The following is a 13,100-nucleotide window of genomic DNA, read 5'->3' as shown; positions in this document are numbered from 1 at the left end:
CTGCGAGGGGGCCGCTGTCAGCGGGGCAGGACGCTGAGCCTCCGCGGGAAGAGAAGGGTCTCCCGGTGCCCCGTGCGCTGCGGGCTGTTCTGCGCACGGGCCCCTCCCCCACTTCTCTGCTGAGGGGGGAGGAGGCGAGGGGCTGTGTGTGTGTGTGTGTGTTTGGAAAAAACGGGAAGCCTTTTCTGTCTCTGGCCATTCATGCACGGAAGGTTTTACCTTGGACTTGCCACTCTCCAGATGCACATTTTCCCCATCGGAATTCTCAAAACTCATCAATAAGCCCCCATGCAGAGTTTTGAGAATTTGGAGGGGGGGAAATGTGCATCTGGAGAGTGGCAAATCCAAGGCAAAACCTCCCGTGCATGAATGGCCAGAGACAGAAAAAGCCTTCCCGCTTTTTCCAAACACACACACACGGCCCCCCGCCTCCTCCTCCCTCAGCAGAGAAGTGGGGGGCGCGCGTGCGCAAAACAGCCCACAGTGCACGGGGCACCGGGAGACCCTTCCCTTCCCTCGGAGGCTCGGCGTCCTGCCCCACTGACAGCTGCCCTCTCCCAGCCTCTTTCTGTCTCCCTCCATCCTTTTCTTTCCCTACTTTTCTTTCTTTTTCTCCCTTGCTCCATTTCTTTCTCTCCCTCTCTCTCCCCCCCTCTCTCCCCCCTCTCTCTCTCCCCCCCTCTCTCTCCCTCCCTCTCTCTCCCTCTCTCTCTCTCTCCCTCTCTCTCTCCTTTCCCTCTTTCCGGTGGCTTCTCCAGCACCCTCGGGTGGATGGGCGTGCATTCCTATTCCACCTTTGAACTGCCCACAAGCCACCCTCCAAACACCTTTCCATTTGTCTTGATATGTAGAGAGAAAACAGTAAGGAACTAGGGTTGCCAATCTCCAGGTACTAGCTGGAGATCTGCTATTACAGGTGATCTCCAGCCAATAGAGATCAGTTCCCCTGGATAAAATGGCCACTTCGGCAATTGGACTCTATGGCACTGAAGTCCCTCCCCAAACCCCGTCCTCCTCAGGCGCCACCCAAAAAATCTCCCACTCATGGCGAAGAGGAACTTGGTAACCCTAGCCTCACCCCCCCACGGGGAGATCAATGTCCGGTATGGCCCCCGATTGATGTTATAAATATGCAAATGGCCCTTGGCAGGAAAAAGGTTCCCCACCCCTGCTGTAGGGTTTTGAAAAATTGTACCCATGTTGGTTCTAGCTGCTTATCTAAAGGAGTACATATACAAAAATGTAATTTGGCTTTCATGACCAGGTACATCTGACCAATTTACTGCAGACAGTGTACGATTTCCCTACACTGAAATGGTTGGGAGAATAGCCTATATTATTCTTTTTACTCAAAAAAGCTTGTGAAACATTTGCTGCCACAAACTTGGTAACATTATGCATGCAGACTGGAGCATGATGAAGCAAAGGTGCTCGATTTCAGCAATGTATAACACATGATAACAAATTGATTAATTTAGGTATCCTCTGTGCTCTTGAGTACTGTAGAATGAGATCCTATTTGCATCACCATTTCATATGTAATAGCCATAGGGAATTTGTGTGTGTGTGTGTGTGTGTAGGCGTTCAGTCCCTGTCCAGAAATAGCTTATGGAACATTTTTATTCCCATTTTGAGTTACAATGATACAGCTTGTATAACCCCTCAGGAAACAGCAATAACTTTGTCTATTTCCCTGGGACAAACATGGTACTTTAGCAAACAGAATGTTGGCCTAATGTGAGACTAGAAGCGATGCTATGCATTACAATGTAAACCTTCACTTAGATACCATTGCCATAGAGCTTATACTTTATACCTCAATTCCCTTTGACTGAAACCTCAGAGCTCATTATCAATTTGGCACTTCCTGTGAAACTGCAAACAAAGTTCTTGGCTCTCATGATCCAGTCTAATTGCTCCTTCTGTGACTTTCCTCAGCCATCCTCAAGGGAAACAAACAACCAAAAAACAAACAAAAAAACAACAACCAGTGTGTAAAGAAAATGGTGGTAAGGCACATATATTGGTCATTTATGCACAGGAGCTTTTGCCTTGGATTTGCCTTCAGTAGATGCACGTTTTTCCCATCTGAATTATCAAAACTCAAAAATAAGTCCCCATGCAGAGTTTTGAAAATTTGGATGGGGAAAGTGTGCATCTAGAGAGCAGCAAATCCAAGGCAAAACCTTCCATGCATAAATGGCCAATGAGAAACCTATCCACTCCACTTTAATGGTTTTTTAAAGTGTATTATTCTATGCCAGGCGAGCTGTTTATTTTTAGACATTCTCAACATCCAGCGCCAGTCAGCATCCAGGAAGAGGACACGGTGTCATTCAGAGGTCAGACAGTGGTCTCACCCTTTCATTGTGATGGTCAAATCTGGTCAAATCCACCCTTAAGCTTCAGGATTCAGTGAGGTTTTTTGTTGGCTGACAGATGCTTTAGATATGAACATGCAGATGCTTGTACATAATTACAGCTTGCATGTGTGTTTCTTTAAAAAAAACAACAAGCAGATAATGTTGGAACTGACATTTTTAATTATAGTATTTTTCTCACTGTAAGTAAAATACACACTCTTTCCCCATGTCACATGTATCCTTGCAGCCAGCATTATAAACATTTTTTTTTTAATTTGAAGGACTTTTTTTGAAGCTTGAAGTGATGTTGGCTCTGGGGATTGCATTTAAATAGAACTCTGGAATGACTGTGTCAGCATTATAGAGTGCTTGTTTTAAACTTGGCCTATGTCCCAGTGTGACTAAGCCATGAGAGTGAGATATAAAATATTACAATACTGATAATACTCTGAGTTGTATTTCCCTTCTAAATGTGATTGCATATACAATTTTGGAGTTGTATTGTAATCATTGATGGACACAGTTACCTGTTCACCTATGACAGCATATATAGATATGGCAAGCATATATATAATGGCTTTTAATATGAACCAAGGCTTCAGAAAGTCCCCCGGTAAGGCCTGGAAAGTTCAAAAGGACAAAGGCTGAAATTGTCCAGTTCTGTGAAACTAGACTGGGCCTCTTCTGCTTTCTCTGCGGTTAAGCTAGGAGTTTCCTGTTCTGAGCTCATGGTAGCAGACGGGAATCTAAAATAGGCAGAGGAGGGGGGAGAATAATGTTTAGACTTAGTCTGCTTTAAAAGTATATTCAAAGCTAATAGGAATGTTTCACACACACACACACACACACACACACACACACACACACACATATAGATATATATTAAGGATAATATAGGAAGAGCATAAAACATAATGTAGACAAGGTTCCCTCTTCCCGTGGCTGAAAACTATGCAGGCTGTCTATGAAAGGGTTGATGGATTGAATGAGAAAGTCTCACTGGGTTAGGGAGCCAAAAGTGGAGGCAATGGAAACAGGGAGGAGTGACCTGGTTCAATTAATGGATGGGGGCATTTCACCCCAGAATATCTCTGTTCACTTGTCTGGTCTCTGGACTTTCAGTGAGACTCTGAATCCCACCAACCCAGACAACGGTGCAAAAGGTCAAGAAGCACACACAGAGCCCAACACAAGGCATATATGGCTTAGAACTGTGAGAGGATGCAAAAGTCTGCATAAATTAAGGAAGTTTTTATTTAATTCCCATTGCATTCTGAAATCTCAGGCTAGTTGATAACAGATTAAAATACATGTATCCAGCCTTGTAAAAACATTTATTAATTATTTAAAAGCATGTTACATGTTTTTAGCTGCATAATGGGACCTAGCGTGGAAACACTGCCCTCTAGAGGGCAGGGGGAGGAGGGGGGAAACTCCAAGAAAGAGAAGCAGCCAGAGAAGAAGCTGAGGTGTTTTTCCTTCTGGTGGTGTGGATAATTTCTAAAGACGTTCCTGAGGAAAATAGACACTGGAGACTAGGGTTGCCAGCTCCAGGTTGAGAAATACCTGGAGATTTTGGGGGTGGAGCATGAGGAGGGTGAGGTTGGGGAGGGGAGGGACTTCAATGCCATAGAGACCAATTGCCAAAGCAGCCATTTTCTCCAGGGAAACTGATCTCTGTCGCCTGGAGATCAGTTGTAATAGTGGGAGATCTCCCGCCACCACCTGGAGGTTGGCCACCCTAGTGGAGACGGAGAAAGGCAGTTAGCAGAGATGTGTACCAGCTGGTTTGGGACTTGTACTTCTTTCTAGAAGGTGTCATTCTTGACTAGGCAGTCTATTTTTGCTGCAGAATATTAAACATGATGCCAATTCTAAAATAGATAAGCTCATGTTGTTCCAGACACTCATGACACTTCCACCTATATTTTGTTGGAGCACGTTTCCCCCCAGTTCTTTACGTGGACAATTTATATGAGGTTATTACTTTTATACTAAAACATTATCTTTCTGTTTCTCATTTATCTGCTTTATGCCCTTAGAGAAGGGGCATCACTGAAAGAAAAACACTAATTTTAATTCATGTTCAAGCATTTATGTCCAGCAAATAAAAGTAACAAGGAGCTGAACTGTGTGGGATGCGGAGGTGGTAGGTTGTTTCAGTTCAAGGAGCAAATGAATCTTGAAGCTATGTTGCTTATTGATGGAGATCTGGTGGTGTGATAAAGAGCAAAAATTATCTACAATCTAAATTGAACAGCAGCTAGTTGAAGACATTTTGTAAAACAATTTTAAGGCTTATATTTTTCTTCTATATCAGCTTATGCTATCTTCTGCTATTCCTGTAAATGAAATAGTTATATAATTTATTCCCCTGTGTCCTTCCTTCATCCAGAATAATGAAATGGTGGAGATGCAGAGAATTCGGATGAAAGATGAAATACGAGAATACAAGTTCAGAGAGGCAAGGCTCCTTCAGGACTATACAGAACTTGAAGAAGAAAATATTACTTTGCAAAAGCTGGTTTCCACACTGAAACAGAACCAGGTGAGTACCAACTGAATTTTCAAGGGGCAAATGTGGAATAATGTTCCATGAGCAAGAAACGTTATCTCATTACTGAATGCTGAGGAAAACAAAAAGGGATGTTGTATTAGGAGAAGTTATAGAGATTGTGCTTTGTGTACAGAAGGTCCCAAATTCAATACTTGGCCTCTCCAGTTAGAAGGTAGTGGGAGTCATTTTGCCTGAGATGCTGAAGAGCCATTCTCATGTGGGATAAACAGTACTGGATTAGATGGAGCGGTTATCATCATGCCCTGTTAATGATCTTCTCTGGCTGATCAGTGGCAGAAAAAGTATACTGAACTATTCTGATGGTTGATCCAGAGGCATCTTTACCATATGAAAAAGCACAGTGATGTCGTGTGGTAAATTTTGGATGCCATTGAGGATTGAAGAATTTGTGTGTTTTATTACATTTTTTCTACGAAGCTAACTTGAAGAATATGAGCATGTGTGAGAGAGATCCTTCATGAAGGCATCAGGTATACATACTGCAATGTATATTTCTTGCAGTGCCATCCATGTACATTTCCCCTCACCCCCTTGTAACAAATCTGGGATCTTTTAGGAGAACAAATGAACATAATTTCATTCTTACTCATGATGTATGTAATTTTAATTGATTTTGAAATTTATGCTTAATAAAGCATAATATCTTCTTACCATACTCCAGGAGGATTTCATAGGTGATAGGTTGTACATTTTACTGGTTAGTTTTTTCACCTGCAGTATTATGGTTAGAATCTAGAGCTTTGCCATGCCCTCAAAAAGGCTTTGGATTGCACTTCCCCTAAAAGCACTGTTCATGTTATGTGGCAAAGTATTCTTGAAACTGGAGGGAGCTTCATAAGCAATTTGTGAAGAGGCGTGGTGGCAGGGGATCTGCTGTTCAAAGAAATAAAGTGAAATTCCCACAGGACACTTGCAAGGCCTTAAGCCTATAGTTAGAAGTTATAGAGTTATAGTTATATAGAGTTATAGTTAGAAGCAATTAATATCCTTTATCTTTCAACTCTGTAATGAACAAAAACAACTGATTGTAAATTTAGGTGGCTTTTGGATTTCTAATTTTTTTATAAAAGAGGCAATTTTGTGACATTTTTTCCCTTGTTACTTAGGAAATAGCTCTGATTTTCACTATGAAATATGCACCACAAATTACCACGCACAAAAAGGACTGATTACTCATAACATTGTAATTTTATTACTTTAATAGTTGCAGCATATTTTATATACTGACACTTAAGAAATCATTTGTGTTTCTGCTATCAGTAAAGGGTCAACTCTCATTTTATATATGGATATTGCTAAATTTTACGAGAGACAGGTTGTAGCTGGGATGTTTCCAGAAATGTTTAAATACAGTATTTCAAAACGGTCCCTTTTCTTAAAAAACAACAACAACTTTTTAGCAACTTGTGGATAAATCTATAGATGGAGGCTTGGATCTCCTTTGTGTAATTCACAATACATTTTTCCTGTTTCACTCGGTGTCACAGCTGCAGCTTTTCCTAAGTAAGATTTGGCAGCTATTTTGCATATTTTGCCCACAGACTGCTTAAATTCCTGGGGTGTCTTGGGCTGCCTTGAAGATTTTTCAGAAATTTTAGCTGGTACAAAATGTTGCAGCTATGTTATTGACAGGCATGTGTTACAGAGGACATATCACAAATATTTTAAAAGAACTACTATGGTTGTCAGTTCCTTTGTAGGCACAGTTAAAAGTGTTAGTTCTTATTTGTAAAGCTTTAAAAGGCCTAGGATCACAGTACTTGAAGGACTGTTTCCTCCTGTATTAACCAATTAAAACCAGCATCTGAACATGTGAAGCTCTGTTATTCTGAATCAGGCCCATTGGCCCATCCAGGTCAGCACTGTCTACTCAAACTGGTAGCAACTCTCAAGGGTCTCAGGACTTTTACATCATCTCCTTTAAACAGGAGATGCTGGGGATTGCACCTGGGACTTTCTGTATGTTGAGCAGATTCTGTACCCCAAGGACCACAGCCCCTCCCCTCAAGCACTCACCCTCTGAAATAAGTAGGATTGCCAACTGCCAGGTAGTAGCAGGAGATCTCCTGCTAATTCAACTGACCTCCAGCTGATAGAGATCATAACACCTGGAGAAAAATGGCCGCTTTGGCAATTGGACTCTATGGCACTGAAGCCCCTCCCCTCCCAAACCTCGCCCTCCTCAGGCTTCGCCCCAAAAATCTCCCACTGGTGGTGAAGAGGGACCTGGCAACCCTAGAAATAAGGTGGATGACAACCAGGGGCAGTGCTTTTTGCAAAGTTGCCTTAGCTCTGGAAATCCCTTCCCACAGAAGTTTTATCTGGTGTCTAGCTTGCTATCCAGATGTGGAATGTTATAGTATAGCCCGATCTGTCAGATCTCAGAAGCAGGGTTACTACTTGGATGGGAGACCACCAAGGAAGAATTTGCAGAGGACGGCAGTGGGAAACCACCTCTGCTTCATCACTTGCCTTGTAAATCCAATGGGGCTGCCACAAGTCGGCTGTGACTTGACAGCACTTTGCACACACACAGCTTGCTATTTCTTGGGTCCCAGGGAAAATTCCTTTTATTTTCAGACTTATTGTTAACATTGGTTGCTGAAGGGAAGAGACAGACAATTCTGTATCTTGAATCCTTGGAGAATACTCTGCCTTTCCTCAGAGCATCCAAGGTTTTTATTAAACAATATTACAATGGATAGCAAAGGTCAGTCAGTGATTACACAATGGAACTAAGACAAGGCATACGAAGATCAATGATTAATGAGATCCAAAGGAAAGACAATGACACATTCCATCATTAAGTCAGCATCCTTAGAGCAAACATTTGGCTGTCTGGTACCTTAGAATGAGTGGATTAACAGAAGCTAATCCCTTTAAGATGAGGAGGTCATCATACAGTTAGTGAACTTTAGACAGTATATAGCAAGAGATGAGACATATGAACTGTTATGATCTAACATTCTCAAAAGCAATCAGGGCCTGCCAAGCGATTGCCGTATTAGCCATAAGAGTTTGCTACAGGTTGCTAATGTAGTATTGGTGGTTCTTGCAGAATGTCTTTTACATTACAGGTTTAAATATTATTTTATATGATATTGTATGGTGCTTTTTATCTGCTATTTTGACCTCCTGTTTGTTTGATATTAATTTTTAAAATTTAATCTAATTTTATTGGTTTACTGATTTCACTATAAGCTGGTTGGAACATAATGTATAAAGAAGCAGCTAATACATATGTAAAATACACAAAAATTGTATTGACAAAATAAAATTCAGACATATATATTCGTTCATGATATTTATTCCTGTTGTTCAATATTGTTTTAGTATATTTTTCCTGCTATTTCTCTCAGCTCAGGAGATCTTCTTTGATTCTTACAACAACCCTATAAAGTAGGTTAGACTAAGAGATAGTAATTAGCCCAAGATAATCCTATAAGCCTCAGGGTAAGCAGGGGTTTGAATCTAACTCTGGTCCAACATTTTAACCCACACAGTTCACTGTTGTTTTTTAATCATAAAAGAAATGTGTTTTCCTGGAAAAAGTTCCCTCTATAGCCTATGAATATATGCTTCTATCTTTGTCTGCAGAGCAACTGTGAATAGGCATTTGCTTTCTTTTAAAATAATAAAGATTACATCTTTTACTCTTCATCTAACTGACATGTGTAAGCAGGTGAAAGTGCCTATAGTTTCCATTCTGCCTTTTAAACTATAGTCTCCATAGCCACTCCATAGCCACCTGTAAGCAAGTGAAAATGCCTATAGTTTCCATTCTGCCTTTTAAATTATAGTCTCTATAGCCACATTTTTGTTTACATGTTGGCTTTGCAACATATGACTGCTTTATTCAAGAATTTTTTTTTATAAACCTGTTTAGTTGTCGCTACATATCACTTAGTGAAGACAGAAGATGAAGAAGGACAGAATAAACATGGATGTAGTTTTTCTTAGACTATACAGTAAATAGAATTTTCCTACCTGGTAATTCTGTGCACGCGTAACCCCTTGCTTTGGTGCTTTAGTGCAGAAGCAGCAGCAAATAGCAGGTTGTTTGTAAACCCAAGTTTTAGTATGTTGAATGTTCTTTGTCTTATCTAATTCAGGTTGAATATGAAGGGCTGAAACATGAGATAAAACGATTTGAAGAGGAGACCGTGTTGCTCAATAGCCAGCTAGAAGATGCCATTCGGTTAAAGGAGATTGCTGAACATCAGCTAGAGGAAGCCCTGGAGACATTAAAGAATGAAAGGGAGCAAAAGAATAATCTGAGGAAGGAGCTTTCCCAGTATATCAATCTCAATGATAGCATGTATAATAACCATATTAATATCTCAGTAGATGGATTAAAGTTTGGAGAGGATGGAAATGAACCTAACAATGATGACAAAATGAATGGACACATTCATGGACCCCATGTGAAATTGAACGGTGATTTTCGGACTCCCACAGTTAGGAAAGGAGAATCTCTGCATCCAGTCTCCGATCTCTTCAGTGAACTCAATATTTCTGAAATGCAGAAATTGAAGCAGCAGCTCATGCAGGTAAGAGCCTGATTCTGAATGTCATAAAAAGAAGCTTCATACAATATAATGGAGTCTAATGACATGTTACAAACAAATTCTTATATTAAAAAGCCAGTGGTGGATACTTTTCCTAAGGAAAATCTGTTTTGTAAGAGGGATTTGGAGCTGAGTAGTTGTGGAGGAAGTGCCCACCATTTCTCCATTCCAAATCCCTGCCTCATTTCTTCTTTGGGCTTCCAAACATGCTTGAACCTCATGGGAATTGGTGTTGGACTTCTGCAAAGTGAATAAACATGTAACACCCTAGTGCGGTCTGTGGTGGTGCTTCATGTAGTGAAGGTGTGTCCTTAATAATGTGATGACGAAATCCATTTTCTTGTTCAGATTAAATTATTAATCTCAATCTCCCCTCCAAATTATCTTCCATTTTATGAGTTCCTTCCATTCCATAGAATTAAAGAAATAGCTCTATAAAGTTTGCAGTTAATAATACAAGCATATTCATTTATGAATTTTATTTCCCAAATTGTTATTTGGTACACCTTTTTACTTGCCTACCCAACTACTCTTAATAAGGTCTTCTAAAAAAAAGACAATAAATTTATTGTTGTGCTGTTGAATGAAGGTTGTGTGAATCTCTCCAGGAAAGGGGAGAGGGAAGAAGTGTAGAAATTACCTCAGACAAATGTGCTACCCCGCTCCCCGTCTGTAACTGCAGTACATTATTCATTACTTTCATGTTTAGCTTTATTGACCGCTGGGAAGCACCCCAAAGCCCAAACTGCTTGGTCACTTCTACTGGGGGTGTGACAGATGGGAAAAAACTGAGTCAGCACTCTGCCATCAGCCAGTTAGGCTTCCCAAGGTTACCCAGCAATCTTCTATGGCAGAGCAGGGATTTCAACCTGGGTCTCCCAGATCATAGTCTGACGCTCTAACCACTACACCATACACAAAGTTGATGTACAATTTATGTTTTTAATTCATATACAAAGACGACTGAATTGAAATGGCAGAATATCCAGTACAGTGCTAGAGGCTTAAGCCCGTCATTGCATCCATCAATGGGTTATTTCTCCAAGGAAGTGAAGCGATCAAGACCTTGGCTGCTCTGTGTTTTGTCCTGTGCTTGGGTTTAGAGGCAAGGCTTCTCCTGCTGTGGAGAGTAGGGAGATTAAATAAGGTCCAGGCCATAGTATTAACTTCTTAAAGCAGGGGTGTCAAAGGATCCAGACCTTGGGAGCTCTTATCCGGCCCACGAGCCAGCCGAGGCAGCCCCCCCAGCCCCCCAGTATGGATCTGGGTTGGCAATACATGGCTCAACCCAAGCAAGTGACATTTATATCATATCCGGCCCTCGTAACAAATGAGTTTGACACCCCTGGTTTAAAGTATTGCATTTGGATTAGTGCAAAGAAGAAGAGTTGGTTTTTATATGCCGACTTTCTCTACAACTTAAGGGAGACTCAAACCGGCTTACAATCACCTTCCCTTCCCCTCCCCATAAAAGACACCCTGTGAGGTAGGTGGGGCTGAGAGAGCTCTAACAGAGCTGTAATTCGCCCAAGGTCACCCAGCTGGCTTTGTGTGTAGGAGTGGGGAAACAAATCCAGTTCACCAGATTAGCCTCTGCCGCTCATGTGGAAGAGTGGGGAATCAAATCAGGTTCTCCAGTTCAGAGTCCACCGCTCCAAACTGGAAAGACAAGCTAACTGAACTATCAGGCAATATTAGAAAGGCTGTAGCATTGTAGGATAATAACAAGCAGAGGCTGAACCAGCACGTACAGTCTTAAAAGCATAGGATATATGGAAAGTCCCAGAAACTATATTTTTAAATTTGTCATTCCCTTTCTTTCCAATGCGAACCCAAGGTGGCTTACATAATTCTCCTCTCCTTCATATTATCCCCACAACAACCCTGTGAGGTAGGGTGGGTTAGGCTGAGGCATGCTAGGCTGAGAGAGTGTGACTGGCCAAAGATCAATGCCAGGACTGAAACTTCCCTGCTGGGATGTTGTTCCCTGTCCCAACACCTGGAACCCTGAGTAGCCTCCTCTAAACCTGGCTAAACCGCCATTTTACCATGAGTTCCCAGGTGATTCCTGCTCATACAGAAACCAAACCAAATTGAATATAAAGATGTTTTATTTCTAAAGGTTAAAAAAAAAGCAAAACAATTAAAATTGTAGTACATTCTCTGTTAGGTCCAAGAGCAACAAAAATAACGTTATCCCACTATATGACACATAGAAAATGAAGATGGTAAATCGTCTGTGAGCAATCTGATAATAGTGAGCAGAAGAATAGTCCAATTTATGGCCCAACATGGCATACCAGCTTAAGTGTCAGGTAGAGACATCAGGTAGGTATGCAAAGGGAAACAGAAGAGAGATAGTGAAAGAGATATCACTCTAAACCAGTGGTTCCCAACGTGGGGCACACGCCCAACACGGGGGCAATTTGATTTTTAAGGGGGGGGCAATTCAAGAATGAGTTATTAACAGTGAATTTTTTTGCATTTCTTATGGTTCTAGGGGCCTCATATACAGTATATATATAAATATATATTTTGACATACACATTTTAAAAATTAAAATCAGAATGTACACGGCGGTCAGCTGGTGACAATGTCACGGGGGGGGGGGCAATCAGGATTTTAGAGATGCTTAGGTTGGGCATGCCCAAAAAAGGTTGGGAACCACTGCCCTAAACCCTCATACCCAATTATACGGTTTGGCCTGCAGCATCAGATGATAAACTTCAACCAATGAAATCCTTCCCCCTTAGGAAAACAATCACACCTACTCCTTCTTTTTTCCCCTCCCATCCTTCCCCCCCTCCCATCCTTCCCCCCCCCTGCCCCCAGTTGAGCCTGATTTTCAAAATGACTCTGAATTTATACATTCCACTGGGAGAAATATGGATAAATGATTCCCAAGCGAGGTGCATCTGCTCAGCTTGACTGGGCCTTTCTCTTTAACCCCTTGGTGGAATAAAGGTATGATTACATCACAGTCACCCAGTGATCTTCCATGGCACTAGTGGGGATTCAAACCTGCATCTTCCAGATACTAGTCTCACACTCTTAACCACTACATCACACTGGTTCTCTGAGGGAGTCTCAAAACAGCTGCTTAAGTATATTAAAAAAGCTGTGTTTTTCTGTTAAGTAGGTTTGCCAGGTCCCTCTTCACCACCAGCAGGAGGTTTTTGGGGTGGGGCCTGAGGGGGCAGGGTTTGGGGAGGGGAGAGACTTTAATGCCATAGAGTCCAATTGCCAAAGCAGCCATTTTCTCCAGGTGAACTCATCTCTATCGCCTGGAGATCAGTTGTAATAGCGGGAGAGCTCCAGCTAGTACCTGGAGGTTGGCAACCCTAGCGTTAAGAGTGGGCTAGTACCAAGACTCTCAGTGTAACGTAAGCGTGACTTAAGTAATACAAATATCGAATAAAAATAAATTATAGCCCTGGGCAAGGAATATTACTACTAATTATATTTCTGTCTTGAATTCTACATAGATTAACATCCTTTACGTATCTAGGGTTTTGAAATGAAAAAGCCACCACCTAGCAAACTAATTAAGCTTGATTTTATTACCTTCTATCAAACAAGTCGTATCTTTCA

General features: G+C 41.5%; 1 protein-coding gene across 9 annotated transcripts in view; it reads left to right on the top strand.

The window, feature by feature from the left end:
* BICD1 (BICD cargo adaptor 1) overlaps positions 1-13,100 on the top strand; it is a 123,245-nt gene that overhangs the window by 76,149 nt on the left and 33,996 nt on the right. For all 9 annotated transcript variants that reach the window (XM_056846783.1, XM_056846779.1, XM_056846781.1 and 6 more), the window contains exons 3-4: positions 4,759-4,911; positions 9,054-9,491. In XM_056846783.1, the coding sequence (XP_056702761.1) occupies positions 4,759-4,911; positions 9,054-9,491 (591 nt within the window). The remainder of the gene's footprint in view (positions 1-4,758; positions 4,912-9,053; positions 9,492-13,100) is intronic.

The sequence above is a fragment of the Euleptes europaea genome, chromosome 3 (assembly GCF_029931775.1).
Source record: "Euleptes europaea isolate rEulEur1 chromosome 3, rEulEur1.hap1, whole genome shotgun sequence".
NCBI classification, from domain to species: Eukaryota; Metazoa; Chordata; class Lepidosauria; order Squamata; family Sphaerodactylidae; genus Euleptes; species Euleptes europaea.
This window is presented reverse-complemented; position numbering and strand designations above follow the sequence as displayed.